Genomic DNA, 20,926 nt, shown 5'->3' on the forward strand with positions numbered 1-20,926 from the left:
GGCAGAATCACCCCCAACCACTCTCTTGTAGGTCCCTCCCCCCAACCCCAAAGCCTAACCCTCAGGGAAGGGAACTAGAATTCCTCCTTCTAGGCTGGATGTGGGAGTCAACCTTTCAGTCACTGCCTAAAATTTCCCCGACCGGGAGAAGCGGAACCCGACCACTTCCGCCCTTGGCGTCCCAGAGACCGGAAGCGGAAGTGAGCGGAGGCGGTGGCAGCAGCGGCGGCGGAGGCGGCGGCTGTAGGGGCAGTAGTCCAAGCGCCCCGCGGCGTGCGGCAGAGGGAGTATCTCTCGCGGGTCTGCAGGTCCGGTTCGGCCCCTGGAGAGGGCGGGGAGGGTAAGGAGGGTAGGGAGGGGCCGACTGCCTAGGATAGCCTGCCCCGTCGAGTTGCTTCCTCCCCGCGGTGGCTCCGTGCCGGATGCGGCAGGCACACCTTGGCCCCGCAGCCGCACCTCACCTCCCCGGCGGGGTTCTCGCCTTCAGGTAACCCCCCTCCGGGCAGACGGGACTATCATTCATCTACCGGAAGGAAAATCACGAAGTACAATCCAGGTCTTGCAGTTGAGGAATGGTGACGCCGGCCAGCCCCAGCCTCTGCCTCCATCCCCCGCCCCCTCCCCCACTCTCTTCCTCTGCCCCCTCCGGACTTGTGGGGCCCGACCCTGTCGCCTTCGTGCAAGATAACTTTATAAGCAGCTCACGTTTTATTTAGTTTGGTATTTCATGTTATCGAGTTCTGCAATTGGAAAGTTAGGTCTGAGTCTACATGTGCAAATTGGTTTGAATGACTTGTCAAGTAAATTTAAAAAATGCACTCTATCAAGGAATGAATTAGATGACAGGAGGGCTTTGTTTTTTTTTTTTGGTGACTGACGATTTGCAGATCCTAAGCTTAAGACCTGTTAGCTTTCGTTGCCTTTTTCTTTTCCTTCTCTTCTTTATTTTAAAAAAAGCCTTTAATTTTATATATCGTTTTTTTTTTTTTTTTCACACTGTTAGGTGAGAGTGTCTTAAGAAAGGCTCAGTTAAGTCCCAAGTCTTCATCAAGGAAAAGTAAAACTACTCAGTTCGTTTCACGTGGGCTCCATTACCACAGCCTGTAAATCACCACAAAGCTTCAAAATATGGGACTCTAGGAAAAAGATGACATAGCCTTATTACTACTGGAAATTGACACAGAATTGGCCATAAATGAGATCTTCTTTTTTTAAATGAGGTTAAAGTTCACTCTACTGAGAAATGAAAAAATTCTGGAGGAAAATTAAACATCAGATTTCAATTTTACAAGTGAGATGTTTGTTTTCAAAAGGAATAATGTCTCACCTTGCCCTTTTAGAATTAACATTTCTTAAAGGCATCTGAAATCTGTTGTGGATTATGTTATATGAACAGGCATTTTAAGTCACTTTTATGTTGACTTTTGTGGTGTTTGTGTGGTTGTGCGTGTAAGCATGTGCCTTCTTAGGCTAGCTGTACAACTGTTCTTGGGGAGGGTTGATAGTTTGGCACATTTCATCGGAGGTGCCCTGGATGGACGGAGCCCTGTACAGGGCTGCTAATGTGGACACAATGCATTGCTGCTAATGTGGACACAATGCTCGTCTCTGTGGAGGTTTTATTTTTTCTGAGAGGACAGATTTTAAATTAAACATGGCAAGGGTGATATGGAAACATGGAACCAGGAGAACTTGGGGAGGAGGTCAGGAAAAATATCTGAAAAGGGACAAACATTTGAACCTAAAAGATGAGTTGTATGTAGCTGCACAGCTAGACAAGGGGTCGGCAGTGGAGTAGGAGTGGGGAGGAGATTTGAGAGAACATTCCAGATGCATAATCCTTCAAGCAGTAGTACAAAAGGGTTCTAGAAGCAGAGGAAAGACAGGGAGAGGTAAAGTGGAGGAAATAAAGTGTGGAGTGGATGAGCCAGGTTAGAGAGGAGGGCACAGCCTGAAAGTTATGATAAACTTTGGACGTCGTTCTAAAGTTGTTGTAAAGCCACTGAATCTGAGTTTTAAGTAGGGGAGTGATGCGATTTTGTTCGTGATTTAGATACCAGCTCCTGGATGGAGCATGGAGTTTGGAATAGGCAAGAATGAATGCAGAGTCCACATACCTAGGAACTTGGATAAATTCAGGACTCAGATGATGGTAGTTAGGTCTTTTTTTGTTTATTTCTAAATCATTATTATTTTTTAACAACTCACAGACATAATTATGTATAAATGTATTAATACCATCATATACATGGTTTTGTTTAAATTATTGGAATCTTTTTCTCCCTTTATTTTTTCAACTCATGGATTAGCTCCCAGAACCAGTGTTAACAGCCTAGTATATATTAGTCCACATTTTTCCTCCTGTATATATATATATAATCCTAATCAGACATATACACTTATAGACATAGATACGCATGTGCATTCACACGGGGAACTCTGTCATTTATACACTTTTCTGTATCTATGTCTTCTCACCAAATGGTATCTCATGGACATCTGTCTAAGGCATCTGGTATACCTCCATTCATTCTTTTTAGTGGCTGCGTAATATTCTATTGTATGGGTGGTAGTTGGGTCTTTAGGGTGATTGTGGAATTGGAAAAGATGCAATGTTTGAGACCCGTGTAGGAGGTAGAACTGAGAGAATACGGTGATTGATTCATTCTTTCTCCTACATGATATAGAGAGCAGGTATTGGCAAACTATGGCCTGTTGGCCTAATCTGACTCTGTGCGGTTTCTGTTGGGAACATGTTTATTGGAACACATTTTTTTTATGTATTCTCTGTGGCTGTTTTTGCGCACTACAGCCAAAGTTAAATAGTTGACATAGAGTCTATATGGCCCATAAATTCTAAAATATTTACTATATGGCCTTTTACAGAAAAAAGTTTGCCAACCTCTAATATATAAAGTACTTAATATGCATTTTGCGCTGTGCTGGTGGCAGGATTTTGGGTCCTGAAAAAAGTGGACACAGGCCTATACTTAGTTTGCATCATGGTGGAAGAGAGCGGCAAAGTCACCTAAACAAATAAATATCAAAATCACAACTTGGTAAGGGCAATGGAGGAAAAGTAGAGGGTGTTATAGGTATTTTGAGGGACTGTAAGGAGAAATGATCTTTTTATTAGGTGAGAGAGGTAGTAGAAATGGTCCGGTACCATGGTGTGAAAGATGCGTGGGACTGCATGCTGCTTATTGAGATAAATTCCCTGTGAGGATTTTTTTCTCAGCCACCCTGATGGTGGCCCACAGAAATGAGATACCTGGATCAAACCCTTGTTTGGTGCTCTGCTTTCACCCTCACACCTTCTTATACTTGGTCTGTCTTTTATTGCAGGGAGGATGCCTACTGAGACATTAAACCCTGGACCCGGTGTCAGGGTGAGCTAGGGGTTGGGGGAGTCGTGGTGGTGGTGGGGATAATTATGTTCCCTGGGCCCTGTCCCTTCTCCTCTCACCATCAGCTGAGGAAGAAAGGGGAGGGGAAGTGTGGAGCATCTTCTGCTCTGCTTTCGGGGACCTGGCGACCTCTTTTAGTGCATGACCTCTGGAGGGAACTGGCTTGGGAGGAGGGGTCCCCACAGCGACTTCGGGGCTCTGCCTAATTCTGGAGTCTGACTGCAGAGAGGGGCTCATTTGGAGCTGGCAGCAGAACTCCTCCAGGGCCGTCCTTGCTCCCCCTTGTGAGACCTACCATAAACACATGTGGCTGTGGAAATTCAAATTTGAATTAATTAAAATCCAATAAAATAAAAAATTTAGTTTCAGCTACCCGAGCCACATTTCTTAAGTGCTCAGTGGCCACATGTGTGGTGGCTGCCCTTTGGCGAGTGCAGACAAGACATTCCCGTCATCTTAGGGAACTCCATGGCACAGCGCTGCTCTAGAGAATTCTGAAATTACAAGGCCATACAAGTTTTCAGATGCAACGGAAGTCCTCTTCTAACAGACATAAAAGATTATTGCATGCTTATGTAAGTCTTGGGACCTCAGGACGGCATGAGAGTTAAATGATCAAACCTAAACTTTTGGTGCCTTAAATAAGGAGTTTAGGAAAAACTCTAAGCTGAGAAATACAGACTCTGCCCTCATTGGTTCGCGAAGTGATGGAGAGCCAAAACTTATGCTTTCGATTTATCCAAATGTTAAATATTTTTGGCTTGGCAGTCCATGTGATCTCTACTGCAGCAACTGCCCAGTTCTGCCTTTGCAACACAAAAACAGCCATGGAGATAGGTACACAAATGGGCGTGGCTGTGTGCCAGTAAAACTTTGTTTACAAAAACAAGTGGTAGGTGGGCAGGCTTTGCGGAGCCCTGGAGTGGGGAGAGCTCCCTGTCTGAATGTTCTTGCACTGGGTTTCCCTTTGCCAGTGGTCATTCTGCAGAGTGGTGGGGGTGGTCCTTGCTGAGCTAGAATACGTGTGCTGTTTTAGGAATCAGTCACCTTCGAAGATGTGGCAGTGGGGCTTGTCCAGGAGTGGGCATTGCTGGATGGTGCACGGAGGAACCTGTGCAGATACGGAATACTGGACAACTGCAGTACCCTGGCTCCCAGGGGTAAGGCTGGCACCACTCCAGCCCTTCCCGTATGCAGGTGCCACGTGCTTAAGCGTCTGCCACGTGACCACGGAAATGCGGTGTAGGCTTGGTGGGGTTGATGGTTCACAGGTTTCCATAGGATAGAGCTCTGTCCCTTGCATTGACTCCATAGTCAGGACCTGCACGGGTCTTATTGACCTTGGCATTGAACTTCAGGGTTTAGATAACCTCAGCCCCGTGGGGCAGAGAGGAGGGTGTTTGTGGTTTGGGCCCCTGTAAAAGCGCTTCACTGAGTTTATTAGAAATTGAAGCATGATCACTTTGCTACCATTGTACTCACTTCAACGTCATGAGCATAAGTCTGGGTGGAAGCTGGGTGGCTGCAGGGAAAGCCCTCCCTCCCTCGGCACATGTGTCTTTCTTTATGGGCAGGGGTTCCACCGTGCAAACCCAAGCTTGTCTCCCACGTGGGGCCAAGAGGAGAGCTGAGTACCGCAGGACAAGGCATTCTCTGTGCCATGGGTGTGGGTGAGTATGAGGGGGCACTGGGATCTTGGGACCCACCCCATGAGGGCCGTGTGCTGGGAAGTGTCAGGCTGAGAGTGTTTTTACAGACCCTTTATTCTGAAGGGAAATAAGGCTCTTTGGGGTGCAGTTTCTCAGGTGAGTTGTCTTAGCTTTTCTACTGTTTTCACGTTCTAGCTCTCATACTTAACCTTTAGTCTCAGAAAAAGATATGTTCCAATTTCTCTTTTTTGAAAAAACTGAGTCACATACCATAAAATTTAACCTTTGAAAGGGTGTAATCCATTGGCTTTTTGTATATTTACAAAATTGTGCAACTGTCACCATTCTCTAACTCCAGGACATTTCCATCACCTCGGGTAAACCCTGTGCCCGTTAGCAGTCACTCCCCACCCCATCTCCCCCAGCCCCTGGCAACCATTAATCCGCTTTCTGTCTCCATGGATTTGCCTGTTCTGCATATTTCATATAGATGAACACAAACAACAAGTGACCTTTGCTATCTGTGAGCTTTCACTCGGCATAATGATTTTGAGGTTCATCTATGTTGTAGCGTTTGTCAGTGCTTCATTTTTTAAAGTCAAGTAATATTCCATTGTGTGGATGGACCACATTTTGTTTATTCCTCTATTGATGGACATTTTGGTTGTTTCTACTTTTTGGCGATTGTGAATAGTGCTGTTGTGAACATTCACATACAATATTTTATGTGGATATGTTTTCAGTTCTCTTGGGTATATACTTAGGAGTGGAGTTGCTGGTACATATCGTAACCCTGTGTTTAACTTTTTGAGGAATTGCCAAATTGCTTTCTAAAAACAGGTGCAGCATTTTATGTTCCCACAAGTGGTAGATGAGGGTTCTGATTTCTCCACATCCGTAACCACACAGATTATCCAATTCCTCTTTAAGTTGAATAGTTCTGTGTGTGTTCTTTGTCTAACTGCTTCTTACTCGTTTCTCTGATAACACTCTTTCTGGCAACATCAGTCTCACTCCTCACAGAATCTTCTCAGAAAAATAGCCTCTCGTTTCTCCTTCCTGTCACTTCCATACCCAGCCGTACTGTTTAGAGTTTTATTTTGCTCACTGATGCTGTCTTCTCTTTTAGTACCTTCCTTAGTTTAGGATCAGTGATTTTTTTACAAAAAGCCTATTTTTAAAAATTTTATTTTATTTTTAGTTTCAAGTATACGGTACATTGGTTAGACATTTATACGATTTATGAAATGATCCCCCTGATTGCTGTTTCTCTCTGTCTCACATGTAGCCATTACATCACCGTTGACTGCGTTCCCTAAAAACTTATTTTTTGCGTCGATTTCACACCACTATTTTTTTCTGAAAGAAGTTTTTTTTCTTCCTTCAATTCACTTTAGACTGGGAATCGCAACCTAAACCCGAAGAGTCTACTCCTCTGCAGGATATTTTGGAGGAAAATTCATCCCATGATTTGCAAATGGTAAGATTCAGGGTGGGTGATCCTTCAGTTTGCTCTCATTGGAGAAGTTGAGGAATATGTGATTGCAAATGCACCCCAGGGCCAGGGAGACATTTGAGCCAGGGTATTCTTCAAGGGCATCACCCCAGTGTCCGAGGGGACACAGTAATTGTAACTGAGTGTGACTATTTACATAGTCTGTGACTCATTAATTTGGGTAAACTCTGCCTGTTGCTCCAGACTTTCTTCCTAGAAGGTTCCCCCAAGTAAGCATTTCCGACATTGTGAGGCAGACATCGACTGTGCGAAATGTGATTTATTCTGCAACAATCTTGAGAAACATGCCGTCTGTTAGGCAAACCCCAGGAAAGTTAAGAATGTGAGAAAGCCTGGTTGTGGGGCCCACAGTGTTCTCGAAGAACTCGACCTGTATGAACAGGGCATACCTCTGAAAATGCCGAAAACGTGCCTCTGACGGGAGCATCCCTGGGCATGGCACGGATGTCAGTGAGCTTTTCGTCATCACTTGCCTCTTTTCAGGAGCAAACTGCTTGGAGAGAAGGCACTTGATGTTTTAACTGTGGCGGTAAAGGCTTTGGAGGAACCATAACCTGAACTTGAAGCCACAGGGGAGAGGGCCACTTTGATTATTAAGAAAATGGGAAAGTTGTCGGATTGCTTCCGCTTAGGAGACAAGTCGAGACCCTAGACTGGAAAGAAGTCCTTTTCAAGCGGGGACAGCCTTCAGAACCAGCTCACACATTACAATGCATGAGGCTAGACACAAAGAGCCCATCTGCTCCTGCTTTGGCCCTCAGTTCCCGCCTCCCCAGCTACAGGAGCTTCCAAGGTTTGAGTTCCCATTTTGGGGATTTTGAGGGTTAGGGTTTGGACAGAGGAACACACAGAGCCCGGCTTCACCCCTGGGCTGGGCCCGGTTGTCCCAGAGCCACTGGGATCTCTGGGCTCCCTCACTTTGTGCCCCTCTACCCCTGTCATGATGGTGTCGACCTCAGAACATCAGAAATGCTGGCCTAGTTGGGGGGTGCAGCCCACATTGTGGAGACCTCTGTTATGTTCCTTTGTCCTGAGCAGGGGAACCTCAGCCCTGCACAGCCAAAACCCTTGCCTTTTCATGGCTGGCAACAGACCCTAGGGCAGCTGAGACCTTCCTCCTCCCGGTGCCCGTTGTCCTCAATTGACTCTCTGGTTTAGGTAGAGGATGTCCCCCTAGTAGCTGCTTGGGAAAGGATGTGTGGTTTTCGAGACCCCGAGACCTGCACATGTGTTATCGGAGCTGCAGGATTGCAGGGGCCTCATCTGACGTGGCGGGTGCGGTAGCCCTGTTACAGAGCATTCCGTGTGTCACTATAGAGCCCTCGGTTGGTGCTGGTCGAATGAGGGAATGAACAGCTAGGTGCGAAGGCATCTCCAGGCCCCCACTGTCCCCTGTTTTGATCAGCAGATGGACCATGGGAGGGAGCAGGGAGGATGAGCCTTGAGGGACAGGGTCTTTCCAGTTTCTGCGGCTCTTTCAGTATGGGGCTCCAGCATCTTCCACAGCACCCCGCTCCGGCTCAGCAGTGAGCACCAGGTGTGGGAGAGGAGTGGTCTCTCCAGCTGCATTCGAGCCCCAGGACACAGGCAGTCATAGAATGTTCTGAGTGGGCAGAGGAGGTCCACTTCAGACACGTGTAGAGAAATCGAGCATTTCACCTCTGAAGGCACACAGCTCACAAAGTGGTAGAGCTGGATTTGGAGTTGGGAGTCGAATCCAGGCTTAACTCCCTAAATCACCGTCTTAGCCACCAGGATCTACTGCCTGAGGTCACATGATCCGCCACTTGGTTGATGGTATTGACCCTTTAGTTAGCCCTTTAGGGCTATTCCAGGTGTCACTGAGTTTTGTCCCAAACACCGAGGTTCCTTATGGCAGTTCTGAGGCCTCCTTGTCATGTGGGAGTAAGTGCTGGCGGTCAGGGACAGACCAAGGCCCTGTCGCATCCTCCTCATGGTCAGCCAGGCCAGGGAAGGGGCAGGCACAGAGAGAGCTGAGAATTGCTCTTAGAAGAGGCCCAGAGGAGACTGAGGGAGGGGCGTCTCCAGGCTCAGCCTCCCTGCGTTGCCTCTCCCTCAGCACCCAGCTCCTGGAGGCTGGGGTTTCACCTTTGTCATTCTCTGCTAGACCCACAGTGTCGGTACTAGCGGTGCTCAGAAAGTATGTGTTGAACAAATAGGCTAAACTCCTAAAACCCTTTTTTCAAGAGGAATGATCTGTGTCGAAATTAATTCAACGAAGACGTTTTGTCTCAAAATAATACTCATGAGGTTTTAATTTATGGAGGAGACTGATGACATGGAGAGGCCAGTGCCGCAGAAAGAACATTTTTTTAACTTATATTTCTTGAGAGGAGAAGGCTTGCTGTGGCACTTGGGGTCACACAGGGGAAGCGTCAGGGTCGGTCAGGCAGAAAGGAGTGAGAAAGAGACTAGGTTAGAGCTTTTTTTGGGGTTTGCAGAGGGCAAGATAAAGAGGATGGGCGAGTTTGAATAATTGTGGGGGCCCTTGGGCACAGGGGCTCTGCCTGGTTGTCTGGTACCTGGCCTGGGTGATTTAGGACAGGAGAGTATTGGTTTATGTGAGAGGTAGCCAAGGAGATGGTTCAGAGTGGGTTCTGGGTGGCAGTAAACAATGGTGGCCAATAGTTTGGTTTTGTGATTAACGGATTCCAAATAGACAAGTGCAGAATCTAAGAAAACACAGACTAATGTTCATATTCAGAGCCAGGGGTTCCCAACCTTTCTGTGGTCAAACGTCCTGCAATGCCTCTGGGCGCTCATGGCCTATTCTCCAGACAGGTCCCCCTGGAACCGGAAGGGGGTCAGGTTTGTCCCTCCTATGAGACCCTCGGTGGTGGATAGTGCTCTCAGTGGAATAAGGGAGTCACCAGGTCTGAAACTGCCAGACCTGTGTGCCCCAACTACTGACAGCACTACCCCCAAACTGAGGGTCTCTGAGGCCGAGAACAGCCTCAGTGCCACCTCTGTCCCGCTCAGCATCCCCCACATCTTTACCTAGGGGCTGGGGCTGGACCTGCAGACACAGATCAGGCCCATGATGGGAGAGAGGGGGATATCTTCATCTTCAGAGGACCGGCCAGCTCTTCTGGAGTTGCCTTGGCCTTCTGGATACACAGTAAGCCTGGGCGGTGGTTTGCTGCAGGGCCCCAGTCCTAGCCAGTGAGGTTGGGGTGTGAGATTTCCATGAATGAGGAGACAGAAGGAGAGGGAGGAATCTAGGGCCCCCTGCTGGGAACTGGGAACAGCTGGAGGCCTAGGCTTAGCTCCTGGCTTTAGTGTTTCTGGCCCTAGCGTTTCTGCATTGAGGGTAAATAGCGAAGGTGGCAGTTGACAGAGGCCAGTACCCAGGCCCTGGCCCTGCCCCTCCTGGCCCAGCCTTTTTTCCTCTGATCCTTCCACCCTCACTCCCACCCCATGCATGGCCAGGAAACCTGCAGGGATGAGTGTTTCCTGTGACCCGAGGGCTGGGTGAGGAGTATCCAGGCTGGGGACAGAGTATCAGAGAGGGTCACTTCAAGGTGTGCTTTGAGCCCTACCCTGAGGAGAAGGGGCCCATCACCTGCCCCGAGGGACCTGCCTCATTTACTTCTCATCCACCACTAAGTCCTGCCAAATGATAACCTACGTCTGACCGCTCCTCCTGTCCCCGCTGCCACCACTCTGTCTAGAGCCACCATTAGTTCTGAACCACCGGGTACTGCTCCTGACAGGCTTTTGCTTCCACTGGGCCCACCCTGGACACAGAGGCCAGAGGCCTGCCTTAGGAGTGCAGGGCAGGTCAGACGCCTTCTCCAAGGGGGCAGCCACCCATGGAGGAGCATTCACATCCTGTCTCCCACAATGGGGCTTCCTTTGGAAATAACTTCCGAACTCCCCTCATCGCACGGGTCTGCCTCTGCATCCCCCTCTGCCCCTCAGGCAGCCGGCACCCACTGCCTGCTTTGCTCCAGCGTTTCCCCTTCTGCTGGAGGCTGCTCAGAGGAGGCCTACCCCGCCCGGGACCCCTGTCTCCATCCCGTCTTGCAGTTGCAGTTCTGTCACAGTGATTAGCCTTGTCTTGAGGAAATGGGTAAATTTGGGCAGGTAGATGGCATCGTCCCTCCATTTATCAGTATGTTCCCCAAAGCAGGGCTAGTCAGGCAAATTCAGCCAGAGTGAGCAGGTGGAGTGGATTGCATTGACCGTTGTGTGCCTCTGATCTGTCCTTGTCACTCTATCCAGGGGCTGAAGGTGGCTGTGCGGATTCAGAGGGTGACCACGCCGGAACCTGAGTTGGGCCTCCCTGACCCATGGGTGACCGGGGGTTCTGGTGAGTGAGTGTCGGGTGGAATGGCAGCCAGGAGGTCTCCTATCCTGTGGAAACTTGCATCTCCCACCTTCATTTCCTCTGACTACAGTCATTGCCCTGCACTATCAGGAGAGAATACATAAAATCCTCTCTTATTATTTACGTATTCAAGGGGAAGGGCACTTTCACAGTCCTCAAAGGCCAGGTTTCCCTGGGGGAGCTTAAGATCTACTCAGTTATGGCAATGTTGACGATTACAATTGAATTGACTATAAATGGCATGTGTTTTAACTGAGCTTTTTTTTAAAAAAATGAAGTTAAAAGCCACATTTTCTGAGAAGTAGGAGGAAAAATTAATTCTGGAGGACAAGTAACAGGTTTAATTGCAAGGCCGTTTTTTCCTTTCAGCTTGCCTTCTAGTAGGAATAATAAACTTCTTTTCTTAATAATAACGTTCAGTCTTGCATTTGGAATCTGTATTATATCATTGACAGAAATGGATTCTTATGTATTGCTCTTCTGTATGTGTTTTGGTGAGTCCTCTGAGCCAGGCTCTGCCTTGAAGTGCTCCGTGACTGTCCCCCGCCCCCCGCCCCCCCGTGGTACGGTGGGCGTTGCCCCCCTCCCCTGTGGAGCTCGCAGTCTGGCGGGGCAGTCAGATTTTCAAATGAAGACCAGCATGCAGTGGGAGCATGTAACATGAAGACTTTATCTTGTGGGTAGAGAGGAGTTCTGGGAAGTTTAAGCTTAGATTAAGGTTTCTCAACTGTAGCACCGCTGACGCTGGGGCTGTCCTGTGTGTTGTAGGGTGTTAGCAGCATCACAAGCTTTCATCCACTGGATATGAGTAGCACCTCCCTTGTGTTAGTTTGCTGGGACTGCCATAACAAAGCACCACAGACTGGGTGGCTTAAACAGCAGAAATGTGTTTTCTCACAGTTCTGGAGGCCTGGAGTCTGGGATCAGGATGTTGGTGGGTTCTGTGTCTCCTGAGGGCCGTGATCTCTTCCAGGCACCTGTGCATGGCTTGTAGATGGCTTTCATCTTCCTTTGTTTTTCTTCTGTGTGTGTCTATGTCCAAATCTCCTTTTCTTCTAAGGACACCAGTCATACTGGATGAGGGTCCACCCTGCTGACCTCATTTTAATTTAATTACCTCTTTAAAGACCCCGTGTCCAATTACAGTTAAGTCTGAGATACTGGGGGTTAGGACTTAAGTGTAGGAATTTTTGGAGGGACACAATTTGGTTTACAGCTTCCAGCCTCCAGAACTGTGAAAAATAGGTTTCTTTAGTTTATGCCCCCTAGTCTATGGTATTTTGTTATGGCACCCTGAGCCAACTAAGACACTAGGCATTGCAACATATCCCCTGGGGGGCAGTCACTGGATTAGATCTTAATTAGATCTGCCCTTTAGCTTGGCCAGATGTTAGGCCTTTTGGAGAAGGTTTGGAGTGAACATTCAGGCCTAGGAATAACATCAGTGAAATCTCCAGTCGGGGAGAGCCCAGTGAGCCCAGGGCCATAGAAGGCTGTGGGAAGGGAAGCAGAGCGATGTGGACGGTGGTGTAAGCTGACCGGAGATCGAGTGGGCTCTAGATAGTTCACGGCCTAGAAGCATGGAGAAAAGAACCCTGGCCCATCCCGTAAGGCTCCCGGGAGCCAGGGACACACGTAGGTGAGGGGTGCTGTACACCTGTAGTGTGGTTCTAACAGAACCCACCAGCACCTGGGAGGAAGATGGACTTCAGGGAGGATGCGCGTGGTGGATGAAGGCAGTTAGGAGTGGAATGGTGGCGGCCTAGACTTGGGGTGAGTGTGGAGTCGGTGTGGCAGGAGTCCCTAAGACCCCCCAGGTTTGATGACTTGCGGGGAGGCTTCATAGGACTCAGCAAACAGTTGTATGGGTGGCCATGGTTTATTACAGGGAAAGGAGAAATAGCAAAATCAGCCAAGGGAAAGGCGTGTGGGATGAAATCTGGAGGGCACCAGGTGCAAGCACCCAGACTCCTCTCCCAGCGGGGTCACGTGGGACGCACTTAATTCCCCACAGCGAGCTGGGAGATAACGTGTGTGAAGTGTTGTCTGCCAGGGAGGCTATTAGAGACTCAGCACCCAGGGTTTACACTCGGAGCTGGGCATGTAGGCACCCTCTGCCCAGCACCCTCTGCCCAGCACATACCTGCATTCCAGACATCCAGAAGGAAAGCAGGCGTTCAGGACAAACCACATGGTTTGTACAAATAGGTTAAGTAGAGTGAGCCCCTCTTAGCAGTTAGGGTGGGGGGAGCCCTCTTGAAATCCAAGTTCTCAGACCCCAGCCAAGGTCCAGCCTTGCCAGCAGACCTTGCTGAGTAGCACAGTCAGGCCTGCTGTGTTAACTCTCGTCTGCATGCTGGGGAAGCATGGAACATCATAAGACATGCAAGAAGTCAGGCTGAGACAATTTGGTGAGTTGTGCATACATTCATTTACCAGACAATCCAGAGCATTTATGTGGCAGGCATGGTATGGGAGATGGGGCAGTGACATCTAAGTCATGAGGGAGTGACATTTAAGTGGATCCAAAAAAGAGAAAAGTGTGATGTGATATTAGTGATAGCAGGGTTAAGGTTAGGAGGGAATTTCGGGAGTGGGGTAGGTGTGGTGGGGGAGGGGGAGAAATGGGTGCTCGTATAGAGATGTCACCATTGACTTGTTTTTTTGGATTAATTGTTGGAGTCTATAGTGTGCCAGGGTGAGATTTTTCACCTGAGGTAGGGATGTCACTTCCTGAGATCAGAGACTCTGGAAGAATAGGCTTTGTGAAGAAGGTGCTGAGCTCATTTTTTTGGTGAGGGGAGGGATGAAACAAAAATTTCCGTCTCACAGTTTTGAGGCCAGAATTCTGAAATCAAGGTGGCGGCAGAGCCATGCTTCCTGTGAAATCTGTAGGGTAGGGTCCTTCCTACCTCTCTCCTGGCTCCTGGTGGGTGCTGACATCCTTGGTGTTCCTTGGCTTGTAGATGCATCGCTCTAGTCTCTCCCTGAATTGTCACATGGCCTTTTCTCCTCATGTGTCCTTGTTTCTGTGTCTCATCTCTTTTTATGACACCAGCCATATTGGATTAAGGGCCTGTTCTATTCCACCGTAACTTCATCTTAACTGGGTACAACTGCAAAAACCTTATTTCCAAATGAGGTCACATTCTGAGGTATAGGGGGTTAGGACTTCCTCTTATTTTGGGGAACACAGTTCAACCCATAACAGTTTGCCCTGTGCCCCCCCACCCAATTTTTCCTCCCCACTTGCGAAATACATTCATATGATCCCAACATCTCAAAACTCTTCACGCATTCCAGCATCAACTCAAAGTCCAAAATCTCAGCTCAAAAAATCTCAAATTTCATCATGTAAATCATCCAAATCAGGTATGGGTGACACTGGGAGTGTTGTCCATCCTGGGGACAAAATTCTTCTCCATCTTTGAACCTGTGAAACCAGAAAACAAGAATTCTGCTTCCAGAATACAATGGTGGTATAGGCATAGGACAGACATTTCCATTCCCAAAGGGAGAGAAAAGAGATCATGGGTCCCAAGCATATTCAAAACCCAGCAGGACAGGTCTAAGGCCTGAGAATAATTCTCTGTGGCTTGAGGCTGTGTCCTCTTCCTGCTGGAGCGGCAGGCCTGACCTTAGCTCATTCTGGATATTCTCTTCGTGTTCCCTCAGGTAGGTAAATGGAGATTTAGAACTGATGGTTGGGTATCTGAGTCTGGATGTCAGAAGTGAGCCTGGGGATTTGGTGGTGGTGGGGATTGAAACCCAGAGGAGTGGGTTGCCAGCAAAGGTAGAGAGTACTGAGGGAGATGAGAAGGGGAAGGTGTATGACATGGGGATGCCAGCCAGAGGCCTAAAAGGAAGAGGAGCTTCTATAAGAGACCGAGAAGGAGGCTGGGGGTGTCCCTGAGAGTATGCACGTGCGTGTGTGCACACATGTGGGCACTCAATCAGAGTGGGCAGCCCTTGGTCCTGTGAAGGTGCTCACTGGGCCTTATGGCTCCCCTCTCGTCTAGCTCTGCCTGCTCAGGACCCTGTGTGGCTCCAAGAGAAGAGCGTAGAGGAAGATCCTGGGGTGCTGACCACCTGTGCACAGGTAAGTAAGAAATCCTTCTTGCTCTTCTTTTTTGCTTTGCCCCTTGTTTTCTTTCCATGGTGTGGAGCTTCTCGACCCCACAGGGCTGGTCTCCAGGCATCCAGCCATCCAAGTACTAGGCCTCTTGCACTGGGTAGGGGACAGTTCAGGCAACGAACAGCTCCACCCCCTCAGTCAGACCTTCGCCGGCTGTTGAGTATCATGTTCTGCTGAGTGTAGTGGCAGGAGGGAAAACAAAGCAAGGATATGAACTGTCCTCATCTCATAGTGTACAGCAGAGTCACATGGGACATACTTAATTCTCTACACTTAATATTTCTCTCTTGCCTGCTCAGGTCTGCTGGACCCTGGGGCTGGAGTGGAGTAAAACTTCGAGGGCTTCCTAGCTAGTTATCAGTAGCTAAGTCCTGCCATGAAGTTGAGGTCCTTTGACGCCATGCGTCTGGATGCTATCCCTCAGGGAGGGAGGAGTAGAGAGGAGAGTTCTAATTCTGGAGCCTGGGCCAAGGGGCAGATTCTGAGATACCTCGGAGCCCCGTCTGCACAAGGTCTCTGGTCTCCAGGCCTGCCAGCCCTGTGTCCTCTTGCGTATTGGCAGGGGTGGCCCCTGGCTGAGCTGGGATCGGTGTGCATTTTAGGAACCAGTCACCTTCGCAGATGTGGCTGTGCTTTTTACCCCAGAAGAATGGATGTTTCTAGACTCTGCCCAGAAAAGCCTGTACAGAGATGTGATGCTGGAGAACTACAGGAACCTGGCCTCTGTGGGTAAGGTCGGCCTTACCCATGTCATACACCTTCCCCTTCTCATCTCCCTCAGTACTCTCTACCTTTGCTTGATCCGCACACGTGTGCAGCAAGTATGGGTTCCCGGAACTGTGCTCGTTTGGAAACTGAGCTGAGAAAGACAGACAGATTCTACTCATGGTGTTGACTCTGGTGGCTTCCCCATGGAAATGAAGATCTGCCCACTGCTTCTGGGCTTCTCAACTGTGTCCCTGAGCTAGGCCCTCGGTTTTGGGGACTGGAATGTCCCAGTGTCCTCTGGGACCCTGTGAGGTAGCTTGCACTTTGGTTCCTTAATGAAAGAGCCCTGCCATGCCCGTCAAAATTTAGGTACACTCATTTTGCTACTCTCATCCAATGCCCCTAAAGACTTCAGAATGTCTGCTCCGGTTTCATGGTGGCACAATCTGCCTACGCCATGCGTCCTTCCCCACAAACAGGAGATCAACTATGCAAACCTAGTACCTTTTCCTGTTTGGAGCAAAGAGAAGAGCTGTGGACCACCGAGAGAGGGACCTTCCCAGGAGCCCATCCAGGTGAGTACCCGGTAGAGCAGGGGAGCACCAACTCTGATCAGTAAGACGAATGTTAGATTTGGAAAGCGTCAGTAAGGGAAACACTTTTTACGCCTTTGACGGAGAAGGCTGTTTCGTGGGCTCCCTTAGTGAGTTCTATCTTCTTTCCTTTTTCTCTTTCCTGTTTATCTCTGATACTTTACTTTGGTTTCATAGAACGATTTATCCGACCTCCTCTTCACGTTTAGCATTTCCATGTATATATTTCATCCACTTCCTCTTCACTGTAGGTTCTTGTTAATACTTTCTCTCAGTATTAGTCCTTCTCTCCATAGAATCCTTTCTTATTAATTGTACTATTTCTATCCTTTGTTCCTGTGATTACATAACTCCTCAGATAGCCAAATGCCTTAAAATTTTCCTTTACTCTTTGATACATCCCTCCTTTTCACAATTTTTTCTCATATTTAAGGTAAGTACTTAAAAAAATCCGCACGTGCCTAGCTTGCTTTTTTTGGTCACCTCGAATCCTACATTTTCCTTCTCTGTACACTTAATTTTTTCCCCCTTAATTCATTTCAGAACCTCAACTTCAACCCCAGCAAGCGGTTCTTAACCAAGATATTTTTGCAGAGATGCCATCCACTGTCATGAAAAGGGTAAGGTACACAAGGATTATTCTTGATCCTCTATAGTAGGAAAAGTCTGGGTTGCTGTTGAGTAGGAAAAAAGCACAAGAGACCAGAAGGAGATTTAAGGCAAAGGGATCTCACCCAGGAGAAAGTGGTTTCTTGAGAGACAGTCTGTGAATGTCATGAAGTGGGCGAAAACTTGAAATGCAGATTAAGACGCATCTTCACAGAGTTCTCACAACTAACCATGTTTGTAAATGTGAAACAGATACTGCATTTAAAACTTAGTTTAGCCTCAATTCAGAAAAAGTCTTCATCTAAGAAGCCCCTCGAAAGTATGAAAATGATACCTCTTTATGGCAGTGCATCTACTGGACAGAACTTAGGGATGGAAATGGTACAGACATACAAAAATGATAAAAGCTTTGGTTATAGAAATGTCTTGATCCTACACACAATTCAGTTGGGGGAGAATGTCTATGAATGTAATACAATCTTTGGTCTTCACATTTTCCTCAATTGACAGGAACAACCTCCGATGGGAGAAAAACTCTACAAATATAATGAATTGGGGAAACCCTTTAACAGCATCAAACAACTGTTTCAGTACGAGAGAATTCATGTTGGAGGCAACCCCTGTGAATGCCAAGAGAGTGGGAAATCCTTGTTCCAGACCACTCACCTGATAGTGCATGAGAAGATTCGTAGTGGGGATAAAACCTATGCATGTAGCAAATGTGAAAAATCCTTCAGATACAGTTCTGACCTTATCAGGCACGAGAAGACCCATACCTCAGAGAAGTGCTTTGAGTGTCAAGAATGTAGGCACACCTTCAAGTACTCCTCAAATCTGCGACGCCATATGAGAACTCACACAGGAGAGAAACCCTTTGAATGTAGTCAGTGTGGGAAAACCTTCACGAGGAACTTTAACCTGATTTTGCACCAGAGAAACCACACAGGCGAGAAGCCCTACGAATGTAAGGACTGTGGGAAAGCTTTTAATCAGCCGTCCTCTCTGAGGAGTCATGTGAGAACTCACACTGGAGAGAAGCCGTTTGAATGCAGTCAGTGTGGGAAAGCCTTCAGGGAACACTCATCACTGAAGACACATTTGCGAACTCACACCAGAGAGAAACCGTACGAATGTAACCAGTGTGGGAAACCCTTTCGGACGAGCACCCACCTAAACGTGCATAAGAGGATCCACACAGGGGAGAAACTTTATGAGTGCAGTACTTGTGGTCAGGTGTTGAGTCGTCTCTCAACCCTCAAGAGTCACATGCGAACCCACACTGGGGAGAAGCCCTTTGCATGCCAGGAATGTGGGCGAGCCTTTAGTGAGCCCTCATCCCTCAGGAAACATGCGAGGACCCACAGTGGCAAGAAGCCTTATGCGTGTCAGGAATGTGGGCGAGCCTTTGGTCAGTCTTCACACCTTATTGTACATGTCAGAACCCACACTGCAGGGAAACCCTATGAATGTAATCAGTGTGAGAAAGCCTTTAGGCACAGCTCTTCCCTTACTGTGCATAAAAGGAGTCACACCAGGAGAGAAAACGTTAGGAATGGCGGCCTGCCTTTATCAGTGTCTAATTCTTATGGTGGGCCCCTTGCCAATTAACTTTAAGTTTGTAAAAATATGAACATTCGGGCCTGTAATCGTCTTGTTTAAGTACATCACATGTTTTGAAGTATAATTTCACTTTATTTTCATTCTAAATATTGTCTTAGTTTCCGTCATTACTAAATCTTTGACACGCGACTTATCTAGAATTATTTTTTAAATAACTGCACATGGTCATGTTTTTATAGAGGTATAATTATAGTGGAATACACAAATCTTATGAATTGGTTGAGTCTGACAGATGTATACATATATGTAACCAACACTTCATTCAAGATATGGAACATTTCTGTCATTCTGGAAAGTTCTTGCATGTATCTGGGCATTTTTAGTTACCTTTTAATGCTAGTTTCTAGTTTAATTACATTGCGAGCCGAGTATGTGGTCTTTGTGTTATTGAATAATTGGTGTTTTTTGGGATTTGCTTTTAGGTTTCGTATGGTGCATCCTGCTAGTTGCCTACCAAAAGTGCCCCTTTTTCCTTATAAGAGAACCTTGGGTTTCTCAGGTTGGTAATGTGCACTATTAAAAACTTCTATCTCCCAAGCCTTCTTGTAGTTAGGGGAGGCCATGTCCCCTAGTTCTGGTCAATAGGAGAAATCGCTGAGTGTGACTCCTGGGAAAGATGTTGGAAAGGATGGTTTATTTAGCCAGATTTCCCTACTTGGCCTTTGTACAAGCAGACACAATGTCCAGTGCTAGAAGAGCTATCTTGTGACCATGGGGGTAAAAACTATAGGCTAAAGGGAATGCGGCCAGAAGTCACAACCATTCTGGTTCCCCACTTGGTATCTTTGTATCTGCACCAGCCCTGGACTGTTTATTTCTCAAGGTCTTGTTACACAAGAAAGATGTACTTCTGGTTTTTACCTGTTCTCACAGGGTTCTGCTATTGTGTTTTAAAATTCTTTTCACTGAAGTATAACTTATGTAAAAGTTCATAAATTTTAGTGCAAACCTTGATGGATTTTCTGTATGTTTATACACCCACATCAAGATATAAAATATTTTGTCTCACAAAAGGTTCCCTTGGGCCCTACCTAGTCAGCCCCATCCCTTGAGATAATGAGTATTCTGACTTCTGTCACCACAGATTTGTTTTTCCTGCTCATGGAAACGAAACCACATGGCTGCTCTCTTATTTATTATGTGTTTTTTCACTTAATATAATGTCCATGAAGTTTATCTCTGTCGTATTATCAGTAGTTTTTTTTTTAAATTGTTGTGTAATATTTCATCATCTTAATATACCAGAATTGAAAAATTCTGTTGTTTATGGACATGTGGGTTCTTTCCAGGTTTTGCTGTTATGAATGAAGCTGCTGTGTATCTTGTGCAAATCTTATTGTGGACATATGTTCTCATTTCTCTTGGGTATAAACCTAGGAGAGGAACTGCTGGGTAATGGGTAGGCTTATCTTTAGCTTCAGTACATATTGCCAAACAGTTTTCCAAAGTGGTTGAAACAATTTACCTTCCATCATCAGTGAATGAAAGTTTCATTTGTTATATATTCTTGACGACATGTGCTCCTGTCAGTCAATTTAATTTTAGTTATATTAGTGGGTAAGTGGTTTCTTGTATCCTACTTTGCATTTTTTTGGCGAATAATGATCTAGTAGATGGTTTCCACAATTTATCCCATCCCTCTATGTACATCTCCTTTCAGTGTGACTTTTCTGCTCCTCTTATCAGGAGGTGGAGTTTATTTCTCTACCCCTTGACAATGAGCTTGATCACATAACTTGTTATTTTTGGCCGATGGAACATTACCCAACATGATGGAAGCAGAGGCTTGAAAAACATACGTTGAGGTTTGTCCTCTTTTAGCTGTAGTTAGAATCTTGAGAGCAAAGTGTGAAGAAGCCTGGGTCAGCCTTCTCTAGGATGAGAGGCTACATGGAGAGAGGGCCTAATTGATGGTCAGCACGAAACGCCAGACGTGAGTGAGGCCACCTTAGACCATCTGGTTCCAGGCAAGTGACCAGGTGACTGAAGTCCCATGAGTGACCCTAGGTGAGACCATCAGAATCACCCAGCTGAGTTCAGCTCAAATTGTTGACTCAGAATTATGAGCACATGAGGTGGTTATGCAGGAATATATAACCGACACAGAAGTTAGGATCAGAAAGAGGATGCTGCTGTAACAAAAGCTTAAAATGTGGCTTTGGCTTTGGAACTCGGCAGCAAGAAAGCAGTTGAAAAGAGGTGAAGAAACTTAGTGGCTGGAAATATGGTGAAGAAACTAATGAGAGGTTAGGAAAGGGCTCTGTGGTAGGGCAACCATAGGCAAAATTATCTGTGGTAACTTGGAAGATAGAACATGTACTTGATGAACTTATGGATC

The 20,926-nt window shown here is 47.1% G+C and overlaps 1 protein-coding gene across 4 annotated transcripts; it reads left to right on the forward strand.

Annotated features, from left to right (window-relative positions):
• Window positions 1-191: 191 nt before the first annotated feature.
• Window positions 192-19,846, forward strand: ZNF333 (zinc finger protein 333). 4 transcript variants are annotated; one of them, XM_039878916.1, is made up of 12 exons: window positions 192-308; window positions 3,346-3,389; window positions 4,444-4,567; window positions 4,982-5,077; window positions 6,454-6,536; window positions 9,595-9,711; window positions 10,818-10,905; window positions 14,943-15,022; window positions 15,661-15,787; window positions 16,246-16,341; window positions 16,903-16,979; window positions 17,479-19,846. In XM_039878916.1, the coding sequence occupies exons 2-12, from the start codon at window positions 3,351-3,353 to the stop codon at window positions 18,574-18,576; spliced, it is 2,025 nt and encodes a 674-aa protein (XP_039734850.1). In that variant the 5' UTR covers window positions 192-308; window positions 3,346-3,350; the 3' UTR covers window positions 18,577-19,846. The 4 variants fall into 4 exon arrangements, with proteins under 4 accessions (XP_039734850.1, XP_039734852.1, XP_039734853.1 ...); XM_039878919.1 differs by having other exon boundaries at window positions 212-340; window positions 17,479-18,576; XM_039878917.1 differs by lacking the exon at window positions 192-308 and adding an exon at window positions 373-487 and having other exon boundaries at window positions 17,479-18,576.
• Window positions 19,847-20,926: the final 1,080 nt, after the last annotated feature.

This window comes from Pteropus medius, unplaced genomic scaffold (genome assembly GCF_902729225.1).
Source record: "Pteropus medius unplaced genomic scaffold, Ma_sr-lr_union100, whole genome shotgun sequence".
In the NCBI taxonomy this organism is placed as follows: domain Eukaryota; kingdom Metazoa; phylum Chordata; class Mammalia; order Chiroptera; family Pteropodidae; genus Pteropus; species Pteropus medius.